The 23,661-nt window shown below is 42.9% G+C and overlaps 1 protein-coding gene across 1 annotated transcript in view; it reads left to right on the top strand.

Annotated features, from left to right (window-relative positions):
* ARR3 (arrestin 3) overlaps positions 1 to 12,052 on the top strand; it is a 40,728-nt gene extending 28,676 nt beyond the window's left edge. Inside the window, exons 16-17 of the mRNA XM_069747320.1 lie at positions 5,231 to 5,243; positions 11,781 to 12,052. Coding sequence (XP_069603421.1) covers positions 5,231 to 5,243; positions 11,781 to 11,874 — 107 coding nt within the window. The 3' untranslated portion in view covers positions 11,875 to 12,052. The remainder of the gene's footprint in view (positions 1 to 5,230; positions 5,244 to 11,780) is intronic.
* The last annotated feature ends 11,609 nt before the right edge of the window (positions 12,053 to 23,661 follow it).

Genomic DNA, 23,661 nt, shown 5'->3' with positions numbered 1-23,661 from the left:
CAAAATTGTAGCCCTGCACCAGGCTGGGAAGACTGAATCTGCAATAGCCAACCAGCTTGGAATGAAGAAATCAACAGTGGGAGCAATAATTAGAAAATGGAAGACATACAAGACCACTGATAATCTCCCTCGATCTGGGGCTCCACGCAAAATCCCACCCCGTGGGGTCAGAATGATCACAAGAGCGGTGAGCAAAAATCCCAGAACCACGCGGGGGGACCTAGTGAATGAACTGCAGAGAGCTGGGACCAATGTAACAAGGCCTACCATAAGTAACACACTACGCCACCATGGACTCAGATCCTGCAGTGCCAGACGTGTCCCACTGCTTAAGCCAGTACATGTCCGGGCCCGTCTGAAGTTTGCTAGAGAGCATTTGGATGATCCAGAGGAGTTTTGGGAGAATGTCCTATGGTCTGATGAAACCAAACTGGAACTGTTTGGTAGAAACACAACTTGTCGTGTTTGGAGGAAAAAGAATACTGAGTTGCATCCATCAAACACCATACCTACTGTAAAGCATGGTGGTGGAAACATCATGCTTTGGGGCTGTTTCTCTGCAAAGGGGCCAGGACGACTGATCCGGGTACATGAAAGAATGAATGGGGTCATGTATCGTGAGATTTTGAGTGCAAACCTCCTTCCATCAGCAAGGGCATTGAAGATGAAACGTGGCTGGGTCTTTCAACATGACAATGATCCAAAGCACACAGCCAGGGCAACGAAGGAGTGGCTTCGTAAGAAGCATTTCAAGGTCCTGGAGTGGCCTAGCCAGTCTCCAGATCTCAACCCTATAGAAAACCTTTGGAGGGAGTTGAAAGTCCGTGTTGCCAAGCGAAAAGCCAAAAACATCACTGCTCTAGAGGAGATCTGCATGGAGGAATGGGCCAACATACCAACAGCAGTGTGTGGCAACCTTGTGAAGACTTACAGAAAACGTTTGACCTCTGTCATTGCCAACAAAGGATATATTACAAAGTATTGAGATGAAATTTTGTTTCTGACCAAATACTTATTTTCCACCATAATATGCAAATAAAATGTTAAAAAAACAGACAATGTGATTTTCTGGATTTTTTTTCTCAGTTTGTCTCCCATAGTTGAGGTCCACCTATGATGTAAATTACAGACCCCTCTCATCTTTTTAAGTGGTGGAACTTGCACTATTGCTGACTGACTAAATACTTTTTTGCCCCACTGTATACTACGTGAGCTCTGCTATATACTGCGTGGGCTCTGCTATATACTACATGGGCTCTGCTATATACTACGTGGACTCTGCTATATACTACGTGGACTGTGCAATATACTATGTGGGCTGTTGTTATGAACGCAATCCAGTGACACTGTGGATCAACAGTGTACCAGCGATCAGAGCACATATAGTGATCTGACAGTAACCCAAAAATATAAGAACGAGCTCTGAGACGTGGAATCTCTGTAGACTGCAATCCCTGAACCTATCCTACACACAACTAAAGATGGCAGTGGATTGCTCCTCAAATACTACCTATGCAACTCGGCACCGCCTGAGAAACTGACTTGCCTGAAGATAGAAACACAAGCCTGACTTGCCTCAGAGAAATACCCCAAAGGAAAGGGCAGCCCCCCACATGTAATGACTGTGAGTGAGATGAAAAGACAAACGTAGGGATGAAATAGATTCAGCAAAGTGAGGCCCGATATTCTAGACAGAGCGAAGATAGTAAAGAGAACTATGCAGTCTACAAAAAACCCTAAAGCAAAACCCACGCAAAGGGGGCAAAAAAGTCACACCGTGCCGAACTAACGGCACGGTGGTACACCCTTTGCCTCTCAGAGCTACCAGCAAAACCAAAAGACAAGCTGGACAGAAAATATAGCAACAAAAGCAAAAATGCACTTATCCAAGCAGAGCAGCAGTCCACAGGAAAGATCCAGAAGCTCAGATCCAAACAGGAACATTGATCAGGAGCAAGGAAAGCAGAATCATGTGGAGTTAAATAACGAAGCAGCTAACGAGCTCCCCGGAACACCTGAGGGAGGGAGCTCAGAAGCTGCAGTACCACTTGTGACCACAGGAGTGAATTCAGCCACAGAATTCACAACAGTACCCCCCCCTTGAGGAGGGGTCACCGAACCCTCACCAGAACCCCCAGGCCGACCAGGATGAGCCACATGAAAGGCACGAACAAGATCGGGAGCATGGACATCGGAGGCAAAAACCCAGGAATTATCTTCCTGAGCATAACCCTTCCATTTAACCAGATACTGGAGTTTCCGTCTAGAAACACGAGAATCCAAAATCTTCTCCACAATATACTCCAATTCCCCCTCCACCAAAACCGGGGCAGGAGGCTCAACAGAAGGAACCATAGGTGCCACGTATTTCCGCAACAATGACCTATGGAATACATTATGTATAGTAAAGGAGTCTGGGAGGGTCAGACGAAAAGACACAGGATTGAGAACCTCAGAAATCCTATACGGACCAATAAAACGAGGTTTAAATTTAGGAGAGGAAACCTTCATAGGAATATGACGAGAAGATAACCAAACCAGATCCCCAACACGAAGTCGGGGACCCACACGGCGTCTGCGATTAGCGAAAAGTTGAGCCTTCTCCTGGGACAAGGTCAAATTGTCCACTACCTGAGTCCAGATCTGCTGTAACCTGTCCACCACAGAATCCACACGAGGACAGTCCGAAGACTCAACCTGTCCTGAAGAGAAACGAGGATGGAACCCAGAATTACAAAAAAATGGAGAAACCAAGGTAGCCGAGCTGGCCCGATTATTAAGGGCGAACTCAGCCAATGGCAAAAAGGACACCCAATCATCCTGGTCTGCAGAAACAAAACATCTCAGATATGTTTCCAAGGTCTGATTGGTTCGTTCGGTCTGACCATTAGTCTGAGGATGGAAAGCCGAGGAAAAAGATAGGTCAATACCCATCCTACCACAAAAGGCTCGCCAAAACCTCGAAACAAACTGGGAACCTCTGTCCGAAACAATATTCTCAGGAATGCCATGTAAACGAACCACATGCTGGAAGAACAAAGGCACCAAATCAGAGGAGGAAGGCAATTTAACCAAGGGCACCAGATGGACCATTTTAGAAAAGCGATCACAGACCACCCAAATGACTGACATCTTTTGAGAAACGGGAAGGTCAGAAATGAAATCCATCGAAATATGTGTCCAAGGCCTCTTTGGGACCGGCAAGGGCAAAAGCAACCCACTGGCACGAGAACAGCAGGGCTTAGCCCTAGCACAAATCCCACAGGACTGCACAAAAGTACGTACATCCCGTGACAGAGATGGCCACCAGAAGGATCTAGCCACTAACTCTCTGGTACCAAAGATTCCAGTATGACCAGCCAACACCGAACAATGAAGCTCAGAGATAACCTTATTAGTCCACCTATCAGGGACGAACAGTTTCTCCGCTGGACAACGATCAGGTTTATTCGCCTGAAATTTTTGCAGTACCCTCCGCAAATCAGGGGAGATAGCAGACACAATAACTCCTTCCTTGAGGATACCTGCCGGCTCAGATAACCCCGGGGAGTCGGGCACAAAACTCCTAGACAGAGCATCCGCCTTCACATTCTTAGAGCCCGGAAGGTACGAAATCACAAAGTCGAAGCGGGCAAAAAATAACGACCAACGGGCCTGTCTAGGATTCAAGCGCTTGGCAGACTCGAGATAAGTTAAGTTCTTATGATCAGTCAATACCACCACGCGATGCTTAGCTCCTTCAAGCCAATGACGCCACTCCTCGAATGCCCACTTCATGGCCAGCAACTCTCGGTTGCCCACATCATAATTACGCTCAGCGGGCGAAAACTTCCTGGAAAAGAAAGCACACGGCCTCATCACAGAGCAACCAGTACCTCTCTGTGACAAGACCGCCCCTGCTCCAATCTCAGAAGCATCAACCTCGACCTGGAACGGAAGAGAAACATCTGGCTGAGACAACACAGGGGCAGAACAAAAACGATGCTTTAACTCTTGAAAAGCTTCCACAGCAGCAGAAGACCAATTAACCAAATCAGCACCCTTCTTGGTCAAATCGGTCAATGGTTTGGCAATGCTAGAAAAATTACCGATGAAGCGACGATAAAAATTAGCAAAGCCCAGGAACTTTTGCAGACTTTTCAGAGATGTCGGCTGAGTCCAATCATGGATGGCTTGGACCTTAACCGGGTCCATCTCGATGGTAGAAGGGGAAAAGATGAACCCCAAGAATGAAACTTTCTGCACACCAAAGAGACACTTTGATCCCTTCACAAACAAGGAATTATCACGCAGGACCTGAAAAACTGTTCTGACCTGCTTTATATGAGACTCCCAATTATCCGAGAAGATCAAAATGTCATCCAAGTAAACAATCAGGAATTTATCCAGATACTCACGGAAGATGTCATGCATAAAAGACTGAAACACAGATGGAGCATTGGCAAGTCCGAACGGCATCACTAGATACTCAAAATGACCCTCGGGCGTATTGAATGCAGTTTTCCATTCATCTCCTTGTCTGATTCTCACCAGATTATACGCACCACGAAGATCTATCTTAGTGAACCAACTAGCCCCCTTAATCCGAGCAAACAAGTCAGATAACAATGGCAAGGGATACTGAAATTTAACAGTGATCTTATTAAGAAGGCGGTAATCAATACACGGTCTCAGCGAACCATCCTTCTTGGCTACAAAGAAGAACCCTGCTCCCATTGGTGATGACGATGGGCGAATATGCCCCTTCTCCAGGGATTCCTTCACATAACTGCGCATAGCGGCGTGTTCAGGCACGGATAAATTAAATAATCGACCTTTAGGGAATTTACTTCCAGGAATCAAATTGATAGCACAATCACAATCCCTATGCGGAGGTAGGGCATCGGACTTGGGCTCTTCAAATACATCCTGATAATCAGACAAGAATTCTGGGACCTCAGAAGGGATGGATGATGAAATTGACACAAATGGAACATCACCATGTACCCCCTGACAACCCCAGCTGGATACCGACATGGAATTCCAATCCAATACTGGATTATGGGTTTGTAGCCATGGCAACCCCAACACGACCACATCATGCAGGTTATGTAGCACCAGAAAGCGAATAACCTCCTGATGAGCAGGAGCCATACACATGGTCAACTGGGCCCAGTACTGAGGTTTATTCTTGGCCAAAGGTGTAGCATCAATTCCTCTCAATGGAATAGGACACCGCAAAGGCTCCAAGAAAAACCCACAACGTTTAGCATAATCCAAATCCATCAGATTCAGGGCAGCGCCTGAATCCACAAATGCCATGACAGAATATGATGACAAAGCGCAAATCAAGGTAACAGACAGAAGGAATTTGGACTGTATAGTACCAATGACGGCAGACCTAGCGAACCGCTTAGTGCGCTTAGGACAATCAGAAATAACATGAGTGGAATCACCACAGTAGAAACACAGCCTATTGAGACGTCTGTGTTCCTGTCGTTCAACTCTGGTCATAGTCCTATCGCACTGCATAGGCTCAGGTTTAGTCTCAGGCAATACCGCCAAATGGTGCACAGATTTACGCTCGCGCAAGCGTCGACCGATCTGAATGGCCAAAGACATAGACTCATTCAAACCAGCCGGCATAAGAAAACCCACCATGACATCCTTAAGAGCCTCAGAGAGACCCTTTCTGAACAAAGCTGCCAGCGCAGACTCATTCCACTGAGTGAGTACTGACCACTTTCTAAATTTCTGGCAATATACTTCTATATCATCCTGACCCTGGCACAAAGCCAGCAAATTTTTCTCAGCCTGATCCACTGAATTAGGCTCATCGTACAGCAATCCGAGCGCCAGAAAAAACGCATCGACGCTACTCAGTGCAGAATCTCCTGGTGCAAGAGAGAATGCCCAGTCCTGCGGGTCGCCGCGCAAAAAAGAAATAATTATCAAAACTTGTTGAACAGGATTACCAGAAGAATGAGGTTTCAAGGCCAAAAATAGCTTACAATTATTTTTGAAGTTCAGAAACTTAGCTCTATTACCAAAAAACAAATCGGGAATCGGAATTCTTGGCTCTAGCATAGATTTCTGATCAATAGTATCTTGAATCTTTTGTACATTTATAACGAGATTATCCACCGAAGAGCACAGACCCTGAACATCCATGTCCACACCAGTGTCCTGAATTACCCAAATGTCTAGGGGAAAGAAAAAAAAAAGGCTGGACACAACAAAAAAAAATAAGGTCAGAACTACTTTTTTTTTTTTTTTTCCCTCTATTGAGAATCATTAGTTGGCTCCTGATACTGTTATGAACGCAATCCAGTGACACTGTGGATCAACAGTGTACCAGCGATCAGAGCACATATAGTGATCTGACAGTAACCCAAAAATATAAGAACGAGCTCTGAGACGTGGAATCTCTGTAGACTGCAATCCCTGAACCTATCCTACACACAACTAAAGATGGCAGTGGATTGCGCCTCAAATACTACCTATGCAACTCGGCACCGCCTGAGAAACTGACTTGCCTGAAGATAGAAACACAAGCCTGACTTGCCTCAGAGAAATACCCCAAAGGAAAGGGCAGCCCCCCACATGTAATGACTGTGAGTGAGATGAAAAGACAAACGTAGGGATGAAATAGATTCAGCAAAGTGAGGCCCGATATTCTAGACAGAGCGAAGATAGTAAAGAGAACTATGCAGTCTACAAAAAACCCTAAAGCAAAACCCACGCAAAGGGGGCAAAAAAGTCACACCGTGCCGAACTAACGGCACGGTGGTACACCCTTTGCCTCTCAGAGCTACCAGCAAAACCAAAAGACAAGCTGGACAGAAAATATAGCAACAAAAGCAAAAATGCACTTATCCAAGCAGAGCAGCAGTCCACAGGAAAGATCCAGAAGCTCAGATCCAAACAGGAACATTGATCAGGAGCAAGGAAAGCAGAATCATGTGGAGTTAAATAACGAAGCAGCTAACGAGCTCCCCGGAACACCTGAGGGAGGGAGCTCAGAAGCTGCAGTACCACTTGTGACCACAGGAGTGAATTCAGCCACAGAATTCACAACAGGCTGTGCAATATACTACGTGGGCTCTGCTATATACTACGTGGGTTCTGCTATATACTACGTGGACTGTGCTATATACTACTATACATATTCTAGAATACCCGATGCGTTAGAATCGGGCCACCATCTAGTGTTACATACATAGTTACAAATGTTGAAAAAAGACTTAGGACCACCAAGTACAAGGACCACCAAGTACAAGGACCACCAAGTACAGTATTAACTACAAGCTTAAAACAGAAATTAATACATTTCTAGAGTTTCTAATAAAAATTGTAAAAGTAAAATGAATATAGAATGTTTATCAGAATACAATTAGACAAAAGAAGATATGTTGGAAATGTTCTTTAGAAATATATACATCACAACCAACAGAGAGCTACTCCTGCTTTAAATTGGCTATTTGACTTTATTAAAAAACGTACTAAAGGCAATTAATGTAGTAAAAGAAATAAATGATGCAAACTCTAAAGGTTAAAACCCTATAGCACACGTTGCTCCGATACTCTGTCAAGACCGGAAGTGACGTCATCAATGACAGAACATCGAACAGTCTGCAACCTAAGAGAAGTAGCAGCACAGCAGATACATAGTTTTTTTTTTAATCAGATAAATTTTTATTAAGGAAAATCAATGATAACAAATGACATCAAACTGTTATTCACAGATAATCATATATTTTATGAACAAAACTCCCCCCCTTTCCTCCCCTATCCGCCCTTATCCCCCCCTTCGAGACCCCTTTAATGCTTTCCCAAATTCCCATCCGAAATTCCTTCCCCAATTCAAATACAGTTGTATAGTATGAACATCATCTATAACATTATGCATCCTCCCCACAATTCTAATTCCATTCTATCCATGGCTGCCAAATCTTTTGAAATACATCTAGCTTATTTCTCTTAGTATAGATACTTTTTTCCAATAAAATTATATGGTCCATCTGCGTAAGAAAGTCTATTCTAGTCGGAGACTCCTCCCTGATCCAGAACCGAGCTATCAATTTTCTTGCTATGAATAACAGTCTAGCAATCGCCAGTTTAACCATAGATACCGCTGCTATTTCTTCCACATAACCTAATATACAGACCAAAGGGTCTCTGGGAATGACACACCTATATATCAATTCAATCCGATTCAATACAACTGTCCAGAAGGTAGACAATCTAGGGCAGTGCCACAGCATGTGTAACATGTCTGCCTGTTCCTGCGAACATCGTGGCAGCAGATACATAGTTAATACTGGGGAAGAGACTACATTTTTGACATTTCCCTTTCCTTTATACAAGAATGAGCTAGACAGTTCTGCCATCAAGATTTCTCCAAAGGACTATACCTTATTCAGAGCGTGATGTTGGCAAGACGCTCCTGAATTCACATGCATCAAGCTTATTCTTTACATCATATTCAGAATTCCCTTTAACCAATAAAACGAAAACTAGTTTGGCTAACTTATGATCTGTATGACTTCAGAAGGCATACATGAAAAGAGTTAGCTATACAAAATTAAATAACATGAAAGAGCGTATGCAAGGGAACTGTAATACGTCACTTGATATGTCAAGTTCTGGGCTAGACTGGATCATAGGATCCATATACAGTATATTTACTAGCAGTTGGCCGAACGCTACTACTGCCAACTACCCATACATACACATGCTTTGTTCAGCTGTTTTCATTGGCGAGAGGATAGTAAGTCAATGTTCAGACTACTTCTGTGGTGGCTTATCATCCCCGAGAACAAAAGGATCTGGAGTTAAGGTACCTTCACACTGAGCAACTTACCAACGAGAACGACAGCGATCCGTGACGTTGCAGCGTCCTGGATAGCGATCTCGTTGTGTTTGACACGCAGCAGCGATCTGGATCCCGCTGTGACATCGCTGGTCGGAGCTAGAAGTCCAGAACTTTATTTGGTCCTCAGGTCGGCGTGATTCGTCATGTTTGACAGCAAAAGCAACGATGCCTGCAATGTTTTTTCAGGGAGCGAACAACCAGCAAGAACGATAAGTGCGTCACTGGATCGCTCCTGCATCGTTCTGCTGTTGCCGGTGTTTGATGTCTCCTAGCGACCTAAACAGCGACGCTGCAGCGATCGGCTCGTTGTCTATATCGCTGCAGCGTCGCTTAATGTGCCGGTACCTTTACAGTTCAAAAGGATGGATCCTTCATCTCCCCAACAACATATGTTGAGGGGGAGCCAGGAATTCCCCATACATCTTACGTCATCTTAGGCCCTATATATATATGTGTGTGTATGTATATGTATATCTAATATATACTTTATATATATATGTATATATATATATATATATACACATTTATGGTCTAGGGGAACCTTTCCACTTAAATCCAATGGTAGAAAGATAAAGGCACAAAAGTCGATTTGCAGCCAACAAACAGTTTATACTATACCTTTATGTGTTTCTCTTCTCTTTCTGCTTGTATGTTGGACATCTACAGTTTCAGCAAGGTAAGAGGGACAAAGAGTGATATGAATTAAAAATATATTCATATAGAATTTTTTTAAATATAGCATAACTGAGCATACGTTATTTTTTGTAAATGGCACAGTAGGAAAGTAAGATTTCAGTCCCCCATTTGCATCATATAGATACAATAGTTTCTTAGGTCATACTTTGACTTTTGATTGCTTTACCCATACCATTGTATTGTATAAAATGATATAGCGCTCCTTACTTATCACCTATTGCTGCCTTCTGGCTCATCCCCACCTCTTTATCCTGGCCTCCGGCGATATTGCGTCACATAGCAGTTGTGAGCTGAGAGTAATAAAATATATATACAGTATGTGCGCAGGAACCCGGGAATGAGGGAGAAGTATAGCTCTCACTGTGTTTGGAAGAGAGGAGGCAGTAACTGGGTGACGGGGTTTTAGAAATCTAACAGCAATGGTTACAACTAATTTAGGTCCAGGAAAATGATGGCAGGAGAACACACAAGGCTGAGGTTAAAGGGGTTTCCCATCTTATTAACCCCTTCATGACCGGGGGATTTTTCGTTTTTCCGTGTTCATTTTTCGCTCCCCTCCTTCCCAGAGCCATAACTTTTTTATTTTTCTGTCAATTTGGCCATGTGAGGGCTTATTTTTTGCGGGACGAGTTGTACTTTTGAACGACATCATTGGTTTTAGCATGTCGTGTACTAGAAAACGGGAAAAAAATTCCAAGTGCGGTGAAATTGCAAAAAAAGTGCAATCACACACTTGTTTTTTGTTTGGCTTTTTTGCTAGGTTCACTAAATGCTAAAAATGACCTGCCATTATGATTCTCCAGGTCAGTACGAGTTCATAGACACCAAACATGACTAGGTTATTTTTTATCTAAGTGGTGAAAAAAAATTCCAAACTTTGCTAAAAAAAAAAAAAAAAATTGCGCCATTTTCCGATACTCGTAGCGTCTCCATTTTTCATGATCTGGGGTCGGTTGAGGGCTTATTTTTTGCGTGCCGAGATGACGTTTTTAATGATAGCATTTTGGTGCAGATACGTTCTTTTGATCGCCCGTTATTGCATTTTAATGCAATGTCGCGGCGACCAAAAAAACGTAATTCTGGCGTTTCGAATTTTTTTCCCGCTACGCTGTTTAGCGATCAGGTTAATACTTTTTTTTAATTGATAGATCGGGCGATTCTGAGCGCGGCGATACCAAATATGCGTAGATTTGATATTTTTTTTATTGATTTATTTTGATTGGGGCGAAAGGGGGGTGATTTAAACTTTTACGTTTTTTTTATTTTTTTCACATTTTTTTAAACTTTTTTTTTTAACTTTTGCCATGCTTCAATAGCCTCCATGGGAGGCTAGAAGCAGGCACAGCACGATCGCCTCTGCTACATAGCAGCGATCTGCTGATCGCTGCTATGTAGCAGAATTGCACGTGTGCTGTGAGCGCCGACCACAGGGTGGCGCTCACAGCGACGGGCGATCAGTAACCATAGAGGTCTCTAGGACCTCTATGGTTACCATCCAGACGCATCGCCGACCCCCGATCATGTGACGGGGGTCGGCGATGACGTCATTTCCGGCCGCCCGGCCGGAAGCGGTAGTTAAATGCCGCTGTCTGCGTTTGACAGCGGCATTTAACTAGTTAATAGGTGCGGGCAGATCGCGATTCTGCCCGCACCTATTACGGGCACATGTCAGCTGTTCAAAACAGCTGACATGTCCCGGCTTTGGTGCGGGCTCACCGCGGAGCCCTGCATCAAAGCAGGGGAGCCGGCATCGGACGGTATAGTACGTCCGATGCCGGTAAGGGGTTAAGTGATTGCTACGATAAACCATTACTCTCTGATGGGTGGGAGTCTAATTGCCGGAATCCATACCGTTTCTGAGGATAAAGTGTCTGTAGTGCGGGTTTAGTGTTATTTTGTGCTCTCAGTCACTGACTGTGCGGGTACCGCAATATGGTTCCATTCCCTTAAATAGTGCTGCGCTGCACTCCCGCTATGAAGCGGCACATTGTTAGCCAGCGGTCTGGCCACTTATTTCTCAGGTTAATGCGGGTCCAGGCAGCAAAATGCCATTAATTTATGAGATGGTGAAAAAAAACACTGCGCAAAGAATATGAAAGTATCGTTGAGTATGACCAGGGAAAATCAGTGTAGTCATACTTCAGCCATTATTGTTCGCATTACATTTGTTTTAGCGCTTCGCTAACAAATATCTGTTCACAATTCATATACATCTGTCATTCGATTCTAGTGCAGAGGATGTGGTCATTGAGGAGTTTGCAAGACAAAAGCTGCAAGGGGAACAAGACGATGAAGATGAAAAGGAAGAAGCTGATAAAAGCTGATGTGATTCCACTTACTGGTTTTTAAAAAAGTCTTTGGCACATTGTCCCCTTTCACGACAATCATCTGTTAATCTGACAATTGTAGTTATCATCCACACAAATAGCATAATTTGCTAATTTCTGTATGTCCATATCAATCAGAAAGTTCAAAATTAATAAAGTAAAATGTGACTCCCCATTTGTTTGTCTGGTCTACTCAATATCTACGGTGTGCATAAAGATAACGTAGCTTTTTTATATGTTTTGCCAGTCAGGTAATAGCTGGACTCTTAAATACAAGTGTTTTGCGTACATCAACTTTCTTACAGTACGTCTTATCTTCATCATCATCAAAAACCATATGTGATTAATGCAATTTTACTGTCCGCCATTATAATATACAGATGTGGGACCATAAGCATGTAACTTATGGTGTCCCTGCAGTAAAAATATTGATTCCTTTATTCATAGTCACTGTGATATCCAAAATTCTGGATGCTTCTTTGAAAAAGTTGTAACATTAATTACGGTATCTGTACTAGTTCTTTTCCGTCAGACAGATGGCCCGAAACACGTGCTACTATACTCTGTTCAGCATAAAATGAATGTAAATACCAAAGAAATTAGCACTAGGCTAGAACGCAATAAAATATGTAATTTTATTTATGACAAAAGATAAAAACATATATCAACTACATAAAACGGGGAACAAAACAAAAATGCAGGAACAACCAACAGGTATGGCTGGAAGAAGTGGTAATAATGAGCATAGGGTACCTTCAAAATATCAAATACTACCCAGATAGATATACCATATAAATATAACCAACAAATCGCCCAGCGCTGCAGACCGTAGTGATCACGCACCAAAGAAGAGTTAAATATATGTCACATCCAAGGTGAGTCATTAATCATCAATGTGCACAGTCGCAAAATATAAATAGGAGATATATATACATGTATAAGGTGCACGATCACTAATAGCCGCGGCGTCAGGGCATAAGATAAAATAATCACAATATGCAAAGTAGAAGGAACATAATTACCTAAGTGCAAACCACCAGCCAGGGACCCACGACACCCGACGCGCGTTTCGCTAAGGAAAGCTTCGTCCAGGGGTCCGCGGCTATTAGTGATCGTGCACCTTATAGATGTATATATATATCTCCTATTTATATTTTGCAACTGTGCGGGTTTCTTTTTGTGCCTTTGTGTCTTTTTTCATTTCTGTCTACCTGTTCTGGCATCTAGCTTCATGATGCAAAATGGGGGGGGGTCATATTCTAATCTGCTAAAACTATATTCAGAGCAGCATTTTCTCCTCCTTGGTGCAGCAGACCCTTCTCTCTTCTCCAATGAGCTCCTGACAAGCCCCATCTCTCTGACTTACCATCAAGCTAATTTAAGTGTAGAATTCACTTTATGCCTTTGTGCACTCGCTGCTCCTGCACAGTACGCTGCCTGACCAATTATATCTTCTGCCATCTGCATCAGTATAGCTGCCTGTGTGGTTGACATCAATAGCTGGTTTTAGCAGAACTCTCCAGAAATCTTCCACAACACCAGTGTACAGCTTTGTCTGTTGCCTGCTGCAGACAGGTCAGTTTTAAGAAACTGCAAATTCCGCTCAATTGATACATATGGGAGAAGATAATTTTCTGCTATTAACAGCACGGCATTTGCAGTTTTTCTCAGCACCAGGCTACAAACACTGCTCAACTAAACTCAGTCCCCATATACAGAGCCCTATTCTGCAGTATATCATCTTTTCTGTCTCCTGTATACAGAGCCATCTCCCGCAGTACATCTCTCCTCTCAGTGCCCTGCATACAAAGCTCCCTCCTCCAGTATATCTTTCCTCTAAGCCCACTATATACAAAGGCCCCTCCTGCAGTATATCTCTCATCTCAACTAACTGTATACAACTCATCTTGCAGTTTATCCTCCCAGCCTTTCTATACAAAGCTCCATGCTGCCATACATTGTTAATTTCTGCCCTCTCCTGCAGTATATCTCTCATCTCAGCCCCATGTATACGGCTCCATTTGGCAATATATTTTTTCCTTTCAGCCCCTATATACAGCCCTCCTGCAGTATATCTCTCCTCTTAGCCCTTTGTTTACAGCTTTTGAGATGTCATCCCTCAAAGTGGAAGCTCTGTTTCAGACAAGTCCCTGAGAACAGCTTTGCTGGCTGGATCCCGATTATATAATTCCCCAAAAAATGGAAGATGGGGCAAAACTCAGTGTAAATGACTTATTTACTCACCCAATTCAATTTATCAGCTCTACCAGTTCTTCAAATTAATATTTGAAGAACTGCTAATTTGCTAATATTTGCTAATTAGTGATAGGAAATTAGATTATCAGTGGTCTTGCATGTCTTCCATTTTCTTATTATTGCTCCCACAGTTGATTTCATCACACCAAGCTGCTTGCCTATTGCAGATTCAGTCTTCCCAGCTTGGTGCAGGGCTACAATGTTATTTATGGTGCCCTTCGACAGCTCTTTGGTCTTCACCATAGTGGAGATTGGAGTGTGACTGTTTGAGGTTGTGGACAGGTGTCTTTTATACTGATAACAAGCTCAAACAGGTGCCATTACTACAGGTAATGAGTGGAGGACAGAGGAGCCTCTTAAAGAATTAGTTACAGGTCTGTGAGAGACAGAAATCTTGCATGTGGTTAGGTGGCCAAATACGTATTTTCCAACATAATTTGCAAAATAAATCTTGCCAAATCAGACAAGGTGATTTTCTGGATTTGTTTCCTCATTTTGACTCTCATAGTTGTGGTCTAACTATGATGTTAATTACAGGCCCCGCTGATCTTTTTAAGTGGGAGAACTTGCACAATTGGTGGCTGACTAAATACTTTTTCCCCACTGTATATATACAGAACGGATCTATGCACTTGTTAAAATAAATTTTAGTACCTACCGTATTTTCTCCATTCATTCAGCAAAATATGGTTGATAACAGGATTCTCTGGGCAAAATTAAAATTATACCAGTGTCTTGGTGTATTAAAAAAAACAAAGCTAAACTCACCTACCGGCACTTACCGGGAATCTACCCAAGCTACTTAATGGTCTTTATATGTACAGTGCTCAACATAAATGAGTACACTCCAACACATTTGTCAGAGAACGTTTAGCTTCCTTTTAGAATCAACATTTTCTATAAGATACCACACTACAAAATACTCCCACAAATGTGAGCGAAAGCAAGGTTTGTTATTCTTACACACTCCAAAAAATAATTTTAATAACAAATTCATTCAAGATCATGTTGCAAAAATGATTACGATCCAGGGAAAGTCTTAGGAGCAAAGCTAAAGTTTAGACTCCAAAATTCTAATTAACAAGAATTCAATGACAGGTAAGTCTAATTGTTCATTAAATAGGTGACCAGCAGACAGTTGACTATAAAAGGATGCTACTTAACTAAGAAAACCCCTTCCCATTTCATGTTGTCAGCAATGGCACCACATGGAAGAGAAATGTCACACGACCTGAGAAAGAAAATTATTTCTTTACACGAAAAAGGTGAAGGCTACAAGAAGATCAGAAAGCTTTACTTATCAGTCAGAATACTGTAGCAAAAGTGATAACAAACATAGAACTACAGTCATCTCACAGAGATATCCAGACTGACCACAGGAGTTAACACGTAAACAAGAGCATCTTCTTATGAGAAGGGTTGAAAAGAATTGACATTCAAATTCACTGCAGTTAGCTAAAGAAGTAGAAAGTAAAAATTGGGTGAGTGTTTCCCATAACATAATACAGAGTACACTGCAGAGGAATGACATGCAAGGGTGCCATCCATGAAGGAGGCCTCTCCTAAAGCTCTTGAGCAAAAAAGCCTGCCTACAATTTGCCAGAGTCCATGACGAAAAATATGAAGGTTGCTAGGACTCTGGAGTGATGAAACCAAGATAAATGTTTTTGGAACTCACTGGCTTCAAAATTGACGTAACAAAGGAGTACAATGAAAAATGCATGCATAGGGTGAAAGTGATTCAGTGGCCAAGTATGTCTCCTGATCTGAAACTAATCGAACACCTATCGGGAAGTCTGAAAAGACAAGTTGAGTTATAATTAAAGATCAAAGGCTGGGGGCTTTGAATCTCTTTCTGGCTACCTCTAGCCCCCCTCCTCCTCCTCCTTGCTAGGAACAGGAAATTAAAGCAGGTTATCTGATGGAGAGCAGACATGAAGTATGTACTTAGCATAATTAACAAGTATCTGACAGTTGTGGAAGTGTAAACTTTGCTTCATAGGCAGACTAAACAGCTCCATGTCAGAAACCCTTACACGTCAATGAAAGTACAATATTTTCCATGCCATTTCTATATAATCTGGGTTTCACAAAATCCATGGCTATATCCATGATAAGGAAGCCTATGCCCATCTGTGGGTAAAATTACAGAAGTTTTGGCAGTGGGCAACCCACAGGAAGCATAGCATAAAATATGTGTATATTTTATCCTATGCTTCACTATCCGTAATAAAAATACTACTTTGTAAATATGATTGCATAGCCTTTTTAAGTATGTATTGCTTTGGTATTTTTAATGGTGGAGGTGTGTCATACCTTTTAGATTGTATAAAATAGATGTGCTGTTTGGGGCGGTACTCGGGACTGTAGTCTTTTGAAATTTTGAATAATGTTTGGATATGCCTGTCAGTCTTTTGATATTTGTATACATAGGCTCTCTGACTGAGCATGCCACCCCTCAGCCTCATGCATTTTTAATTACAGCAGGATCCTACCATCCCATATAAATGTAGGCTTTAGCCTAATAGAGGATTCACATTAGGCAGGTTCCTAGCAACGAGAATCGCCTTATCGTGGCTGCTGGGTACACATGATTTGGTCAATTTATGCGCTAAGTATTGCAATTCAAATTTCATATATTTCATGTTTGCATGCTATAGCGCTACAGAGTGCTACTTTATTGGCTGGTTATACATGAAGATGCCTACTCTTAGTAAGCATTCATTCACACCTGTTTTCTGTTTGAATGTGCCAGTCAGTCTTTTGATATCTTTCTATACCATGGTCTTGCAGGATATTTTTTAAATGACTAACTTGCCCTCAAGTGGGCAAGCCATTGGAAAAACACCTAAGTCTGCTTGATTGTCAAAGGGGTTACCCAGACTTCCAGATACCTTTTTTCTCCTCAGATAAAGACCTGTTTAATACGGTTATGTCCTTCAAGAACCAGGTATTGCCAGCATTGGCTTTGTTGACTGCGGATCTGATGTCAACTTTATTGATTGAGGACTGGTTGTGAAAAGAGGATTTAGGACAGTTAGTCTGGAAAAATCCATACAATTTTTGACAATTGACAAAACACCCCTGCATCAGAACTTTATTAAACTGGTAACGGTGGAGTTCACGCTTCAAGTGAGAGCATTTCTCTCTGAATCCATTCCTGTTTTGTCTTGGATTTACCTCCAGGGGTAGTTCTGGGGCAGTTCTGGGGCTTCCATCGCTGCATATTCAGAGGATTGTGAGCCCTCGCGGGCAGGGTATTCTCTCCTCCTGTACCAGTTGTGACTTGTATTGTTCAAGATTATTGTACCTGTTTTTATTATGTATACCCTTCCTCACATGTAAAGTGCCATGGAATAAATGGCGCTATAATAATAAATAATAATAATAATAATAATCCTGTTATTGATTGGTGTCAGAAAAAGTTAGGCCATGTTCACACCATCCTTTTTTTCATGCGGAATCGCCGCGATTTTCCCGCTGCGGGTCCGCAGCTGTTTTCCATGCAGGGTACATTACAATGTACCCTATGGAAAACAGGAACTGCTGTGCCCACATTGCGGAAAATCGCGAAAAAAGCCGCGCTGAATAGCCGCGGTAAAAAAGAAGTACCATGTCACTTCTTTTTGCGGAACTGCAGCGGTTCTGCACCCATTGACCTCCATTGTGAGGTCAAACCTGCAGTAAAACCCGCAGATGAAAAATATATCTGCGGGTTTTACTGCGGTTTGTGGTGCAGAACCGCTGCAGTGTGGCTGCCCCCCGTGCCCCAATCCCACCCCCCCATGCTCCGATGCCACCCCCCGTGCTCCGACGCCCCCCCCCCCGTGCCCTCATCTCCCCCCCTTATACTTACCCAGCCTCCCGGTGTCCGTCCGGCCATCTTCTCCCTGGGCGCCGCCATCTTGCAAAATGGCGGGCGCATGCGCAGTGCGCCCGCCGAATCTGCCGGCCGGCAGATTCGTTCCAAAGTGCATTTTGATCACTGAGATATAACCTATCTCAGTGATCAAAATAAAAAAAATAGTAAATGACCCCCCCCCCCTTTGTCACCCCTATAGGTAGGGACAATAAAAAAATTAAGAATTTTTTTTTTCCACTAAGGTTAGAATAGGGTTAGGGGTAGGGTTAGGGGTAGGGTTAGGGGTAGGGTTAGGGGTAGGGTTAGGGTTAGGGGTAGGGTTAGGGTATTTTCAGCCATTTTAACCCTAAAAAAGTTCCTAGAAAACACACAGACTCTGCATAGAAAACTGCATAAAAAAAGGCATCAAAAAAACGCATAAAAAACGCATCAAAAAACGCACCAAAAAAGCACCAAAAAAAGGACCTGCGTTTTCTGCCAAGAGCTGCGGTTTTTAGTCCTGAAAAAAAAGGAGGGAAATCAGGAACGTGTGAACATAGCCTTAATTGAAGCCTTAACTGTCATAAAAAATATCTCAGTTCTGCACAAATATGCTCCACTAGTCTGGAAGTTCTGCTGGGGTACCTGAAAGATTTTGAAGATGTGTTTTCAGAAAGAGAGGTGGAGACATTACCTCCCCATCGTCCTTATGATTGCGCTATTGATCTTGCCCCTAATGTCAAATCACCTAAAGCTCGCCTTTGCATTTTGTCTGCGCCTGAAGGGTAATATCCGTCCGTCCTTCTACACTGTAGCTGCAGGATTTTTTTGTATAGAAGAAAGATGGTGGCCTCCGTCCTTGCCTCAATTTCCGAGAACAGAACAAAATTACAGTTAACAATACCCCTTTCCACTTACCCTGACCTATATAATCAGCTGATGGGGGCAAAGTGGTTTTCTAAACTTGACCTTAGAGGGGCTTAAAATTTGTTACGCACCAAGAAGGGTGATGAGTGGAAAATGGTGTTTTTAACATCTGAGGATTTATTCGAAAACCTTGTCATGCCATTTCGGTTAACTAATGCACCAGCAGTATTTCAAAACTTTATGAATTACAGTGTTTCTGATTGCATTGGGAGATTTGTTGTGATTTACTTTGGTAATATTTAGATTTTTTTTCTCGCGATTTGGATTCTCAAAAAGAATATATTTTTGTGTCGTACTACAAAGGTTGAGGGAGAATTACTTGGTTGCTAAAATTGCTATTTTTTTCTGTTCAGGAAATTTCACTCCTGAGGATCATTTTATCAGCTGATTGGTTTAAGATGAACCCTGGGAAGGTGTAGGCCATAATAGATTGGGTTCAACCTAGTGACCTGAAAGCTTTTTTTAGGATTCGACATCTATTATTGGAAATTCATTAGTGTTTTTTCTCAGATTGTGAAACCTACTACTGACCTTACATGTAAGGGGCAGATCTTAAGGTGTGGTGTGAAACCTACTACTTACCTTACGTGTAATAGTGTTTAATGTCTGCTCCTGTTCTAAAAAATAACCCAAAAGAGAGAAAAAGCTGTGAATTACACCCTATGCAGACCTGTGTGCAGTTAGAATACTAGGCAGCCACAACACAGATGCTTGGTGGGTAAGTAAGAGGTTGTTTTTACTAATTTGCACCTGTGCTACCCCTGCCTTTATCATGGGGACATGCAGTATCCTGTTTGTGCATTTGTGTCTGGACATGGTATTGCAAGTATGGCTGCTTTTTCTTGCTTTCAGCAATGTTTTTATTTAATTTTGTAGTCCTTTTTTTCAGTGAATTTTTTCCTCCTGTTCAAATCCAACCTGATCTCCAAGAACCATTCATTGTTGAGGTGGATGCTTCGGACGTCGGGGTGGGACCGTTTTCTCTCAGTGTTCCAAAACTCTGACCAATTTGCGGCCATGTGCTTTTTTCTTGGAAAAAAATTACATCTGCTGAAATAAATTACTATGTTGGTAATCATGAGTTACTTGCTGTTAAATTAGTGTTTGAGAAATGGAGACATTTTTGGAGGGGGCAGTTTATCAAATCACTCTGGTCACTGATCATAAGAATTTAGCATATAGTGAATCAGCTAAACAGCTAACTCCTAGACAGGCCAGATGGTATTTATTTTTCTCTTGATTTAATTTCTCTATCACAATTAGGCCAGGGTCCAAGAATGTGAGGACTGATACATTATCAAGCAGACTTAATTCAGCTTCTCCTCCAGAACTTCCATCCTCCATAAGAACATTGCAGTTTTTGTGGTATCCTTGGAGTTGGAAACTGAAATTTCTAAAGTCCAGTCATTGGCTCCTTCCGCCACACCAAAAGTCCTAAATATTTGTCCTTTGTGCCTAAAATTACATCTGTTGCAGAAATTTCATAATTTTGTCTTGAGTTGTCATCCTGGGGTCACGGCTACATGGAAAACTAATTCTAGGCTTTTTTGATGGTCATCTATACGATTAATGATATTAATGATTTTGTATGCGCTTGTGAAGTTTGCGCACACGCTATAGTCTGACATAACAGGCCGGCCGGGGAATTTGCTCCATTGCCAACTCCAGCAAGACCATGGACTTATCTATCCATGGATTTCATCATAGCTTTGCCTCTATCTTGTGGGAAAACTTTTATTTGTGTGGTGGTGGACGACCGTTTCAATAAACAGGCTCATTTTGTCATTTTCCTTTATCAGGGATATCTAATGCTGAGACACTTGCCAGGTCGTCATGTGGTGTGTAAGATTGCATGGAATTCCTCTTAACATTGTGTCTGATAGAGGAGTACAATTTGTCTCTAAATTCTGGAGAGCTTTTTTATAAGAAACTGGGGATCGATTTGTTATTTTTCTCTGCCTACAACCCTGGAACCAATGGTCAGACAGAAAGGACAAATCAATGTTTGGAGCAAATTTTAAGATGTTTTGTTTCAGCTCAGTAGAAGGATTGGTCACTCTTCATTTTTACCTCTTGCTGAGTCGCCTTTAACAATCGGGTCAATCAGTCTACTAGAACCCCCACCATTTCTTTCTAATTATGATTTTTTTCATCCCATTTTGGTGAATTTTCTAGGATAAAATCTGAATGTCCTGGGATGAAGGTTGCTATACAGAAATTGGGGGATGTCTGAAGGGAGATTTAAAACAATATTAGCGCCCTTCAGATTTGCCAAAAACAGAATGCTGATTGTTCGATGGCTCCCGTTGTTAGGACTGGCGGAACGCACCAAATAATAATTAGAGATGAAATAAGGTGCGTTCGCAGTCCAGGGTCCACCGTGCAGCTAAGACAACTGCTGCTTGGTAATGACGGACTATATGGCGGTATAATGTGAGTACACACACGGGTTAGCTTCACCCGGTATGAAGGAAGCGAACCCTGTTACGTCGCAGGGCCGCGGTACCGCACAAAGAGTGCAAGCAAAGAGTCACAGAACTCTGACCCAAGACTCTGGGAAAGAGTTCCTCTTGACACACTTGCGATCAACACCGCTATTGGGGTGACAGAGATTAACCCCTTTCTGACCTTGGACGGGATAGTACGTCCGAGGTCAGAACCCCCGCTTTGATGCGGGCTCCGGCTGTGAGCCCGCATCACAGCCGGGACATGTCAGCTGTTTTGAACAGCTGACATGTGCCTGCAATAGCAACGGGTGGAATCGCGATCCACCCGCCGCTATTAACTAGTTAAATGCCGCTGTCAAACGATGACAGCGGCATTTAATCGGGGCTTCCGGCCATCGGGCCGAAAATGAGCGCATCGCCGACCCCCGTCACATGATCGGGGGTCAGCGATGCGTCTGCATAGTAACTATAGAGGTCTTTGAGACCTCTATGGTTATTGATGCCGGTTTGCTGTGAGCGCCACCCTGTGGTGAATCCTGCAATTCAGCTACATAGCAGCGATCTGATGTGCCAGCTTCTATCCTCCCATGGAGGCTATTGAAGCATGGCAAAAGTAAAAAAAAAAGTTTAAAAAAAATGCGAAAAAAAAATAAATAAAAATAAACGTTTAATCACCCCCCTTTCGCCCCATAAAAAATAAAACAATAAAAAAAAATCAAACCTACACATATTTAGTATCACCGCGTTCAGAACCGCCCAATCTATCAATAAAAAAAGCATTAACCTGATTGCTAAACAGCGTAGCGAGAAAAAAATTCGAAACGCCAGAATTACGTTTCTTGGTCGCTGCGACATTGAATTAAAATGCAATAACGGGCGATCAAAAAAACGTATCTGCACAAAAGTGGTATCAATAAAAACGTCAGCTTGGCACGCAAAAAATAGGCCCTCACCCGACCCCAGATCACGAAAAATGGAGATGCTACGGGTATCGAAAAATGGTGCATTTTTTTTTACAAAGTTTGGAATTTTTTTTCATCACTTAGATAAAAGAGAACCTAGACATGTTAAGTGTCTATGAACTCATAATGACCTGGAGAATCATAATTACTGGCCAGTTTTAGCATTTAGTGAACCTAGTAAAAAAAAGCCAAACAAAAAACAAGTGTGGGATTGCACTTTTTTGCAATTTCACCGCACTTGGAATTTTTTCCCCGTTTTCTAGTATACGACATGGTAAAACCAATGATGTCATTCAAAAGTACAACTCGTTTCGCAAAAAATAAGCTCTCACATGGCCATATTGAAGGAAAAATAAAAAAGTTATGGTTCTGGGAAGGAGGGGAGCGAAAAACGAGAATGCAAAAACGGAAAATCCCAAGGTCATGAAGGGGTTAATCTGAACTTTACAATTAACTGCACAGGAGTGCGTGCAGCGCTGCTCTGGCGGATGCCACTAACCACCGAAACTTGGGCCAGGAAAGCGCACTATACGCGCATGGTGCCACACTGGCGGTCGCTGCTAATTAGTTACAGTAACTTGTGCTAAATGTGCAGGTTAGCACTGTCAGGCACTAGGTAGTTCCACCATTCGCGAGCAGGCAACAACACTAGGGATGGGAATGAGTTGTAGCTCTCCAGGACCTTCCTAGTGATCCAATAGGAGCCGCTACAGTACCTGAGCATGTGACCCCCGACCTCCAATAAGAGGTCGACCCGTGGGCATGCCCAGTAGGGGAAAAGCAGGACAGTCCCTAGAACGTCTGCTCACCACTGATCAGTGCTGGCTACAATGGCTGAGCCTGGAAAGGCAGCAGTAACCAAGCGCACAGTATCTGCCTGAGCCAGACACTGGCATTGATGTCTCTGCTGAGCAGGTTCCACTGTGGCTGGAGGAGAATAGGAGACCGCAGCAGACATGGTTCGAGATTCCCCCTGTGCAGCGGCAGGAACTCGACACATAACACCTGTTGTAGGGATTCGGACAGAAATCCGAGAGTGGACCCTCTGGGTCGTGACTCTAGAGCCCCCGGGGTCGAGCGGACCAGATGGAATCACCCCCTATACAGGGAGCGTTAGGAGCAGGACCTCAGGGGAATGGAGACACAACAGCTAGAGCCAAAGGGACGACCCAAGATAGATGGAGACTACAGAGCTATTAGAGTGGCGGGGCATAAAAGGAAAACAGGACTTAACTGAAGATGACAGGAACACAGACTATGTAAAACACGGCAGGACCACAGGACTTGGCAGGAGACGGCAGGAACACGGAACTGGGTAGGACACACAGCAGGAAGACGGAACTTGGCGGGA

This window comes from Ranitomeya imitator, chromosome 2 (assembly GCF_032444005.1).
Source record: "Ranitomeya imitator isolate aRanImi1 chromosome 2, aRanImi1.pri, whole genome shotgun sequence".
NCBI classification, from domain to species: Eukaryota; Metazoa; Chordata; class Amphibia; order Anura; family Dendrobatidae; genus Ranitomeya; species Ranitomeya imitator.
Note: the sequence above shows the minus strand (reverse complement) of the source record. Positions and strands in the feature narration are given on the sequence as shown.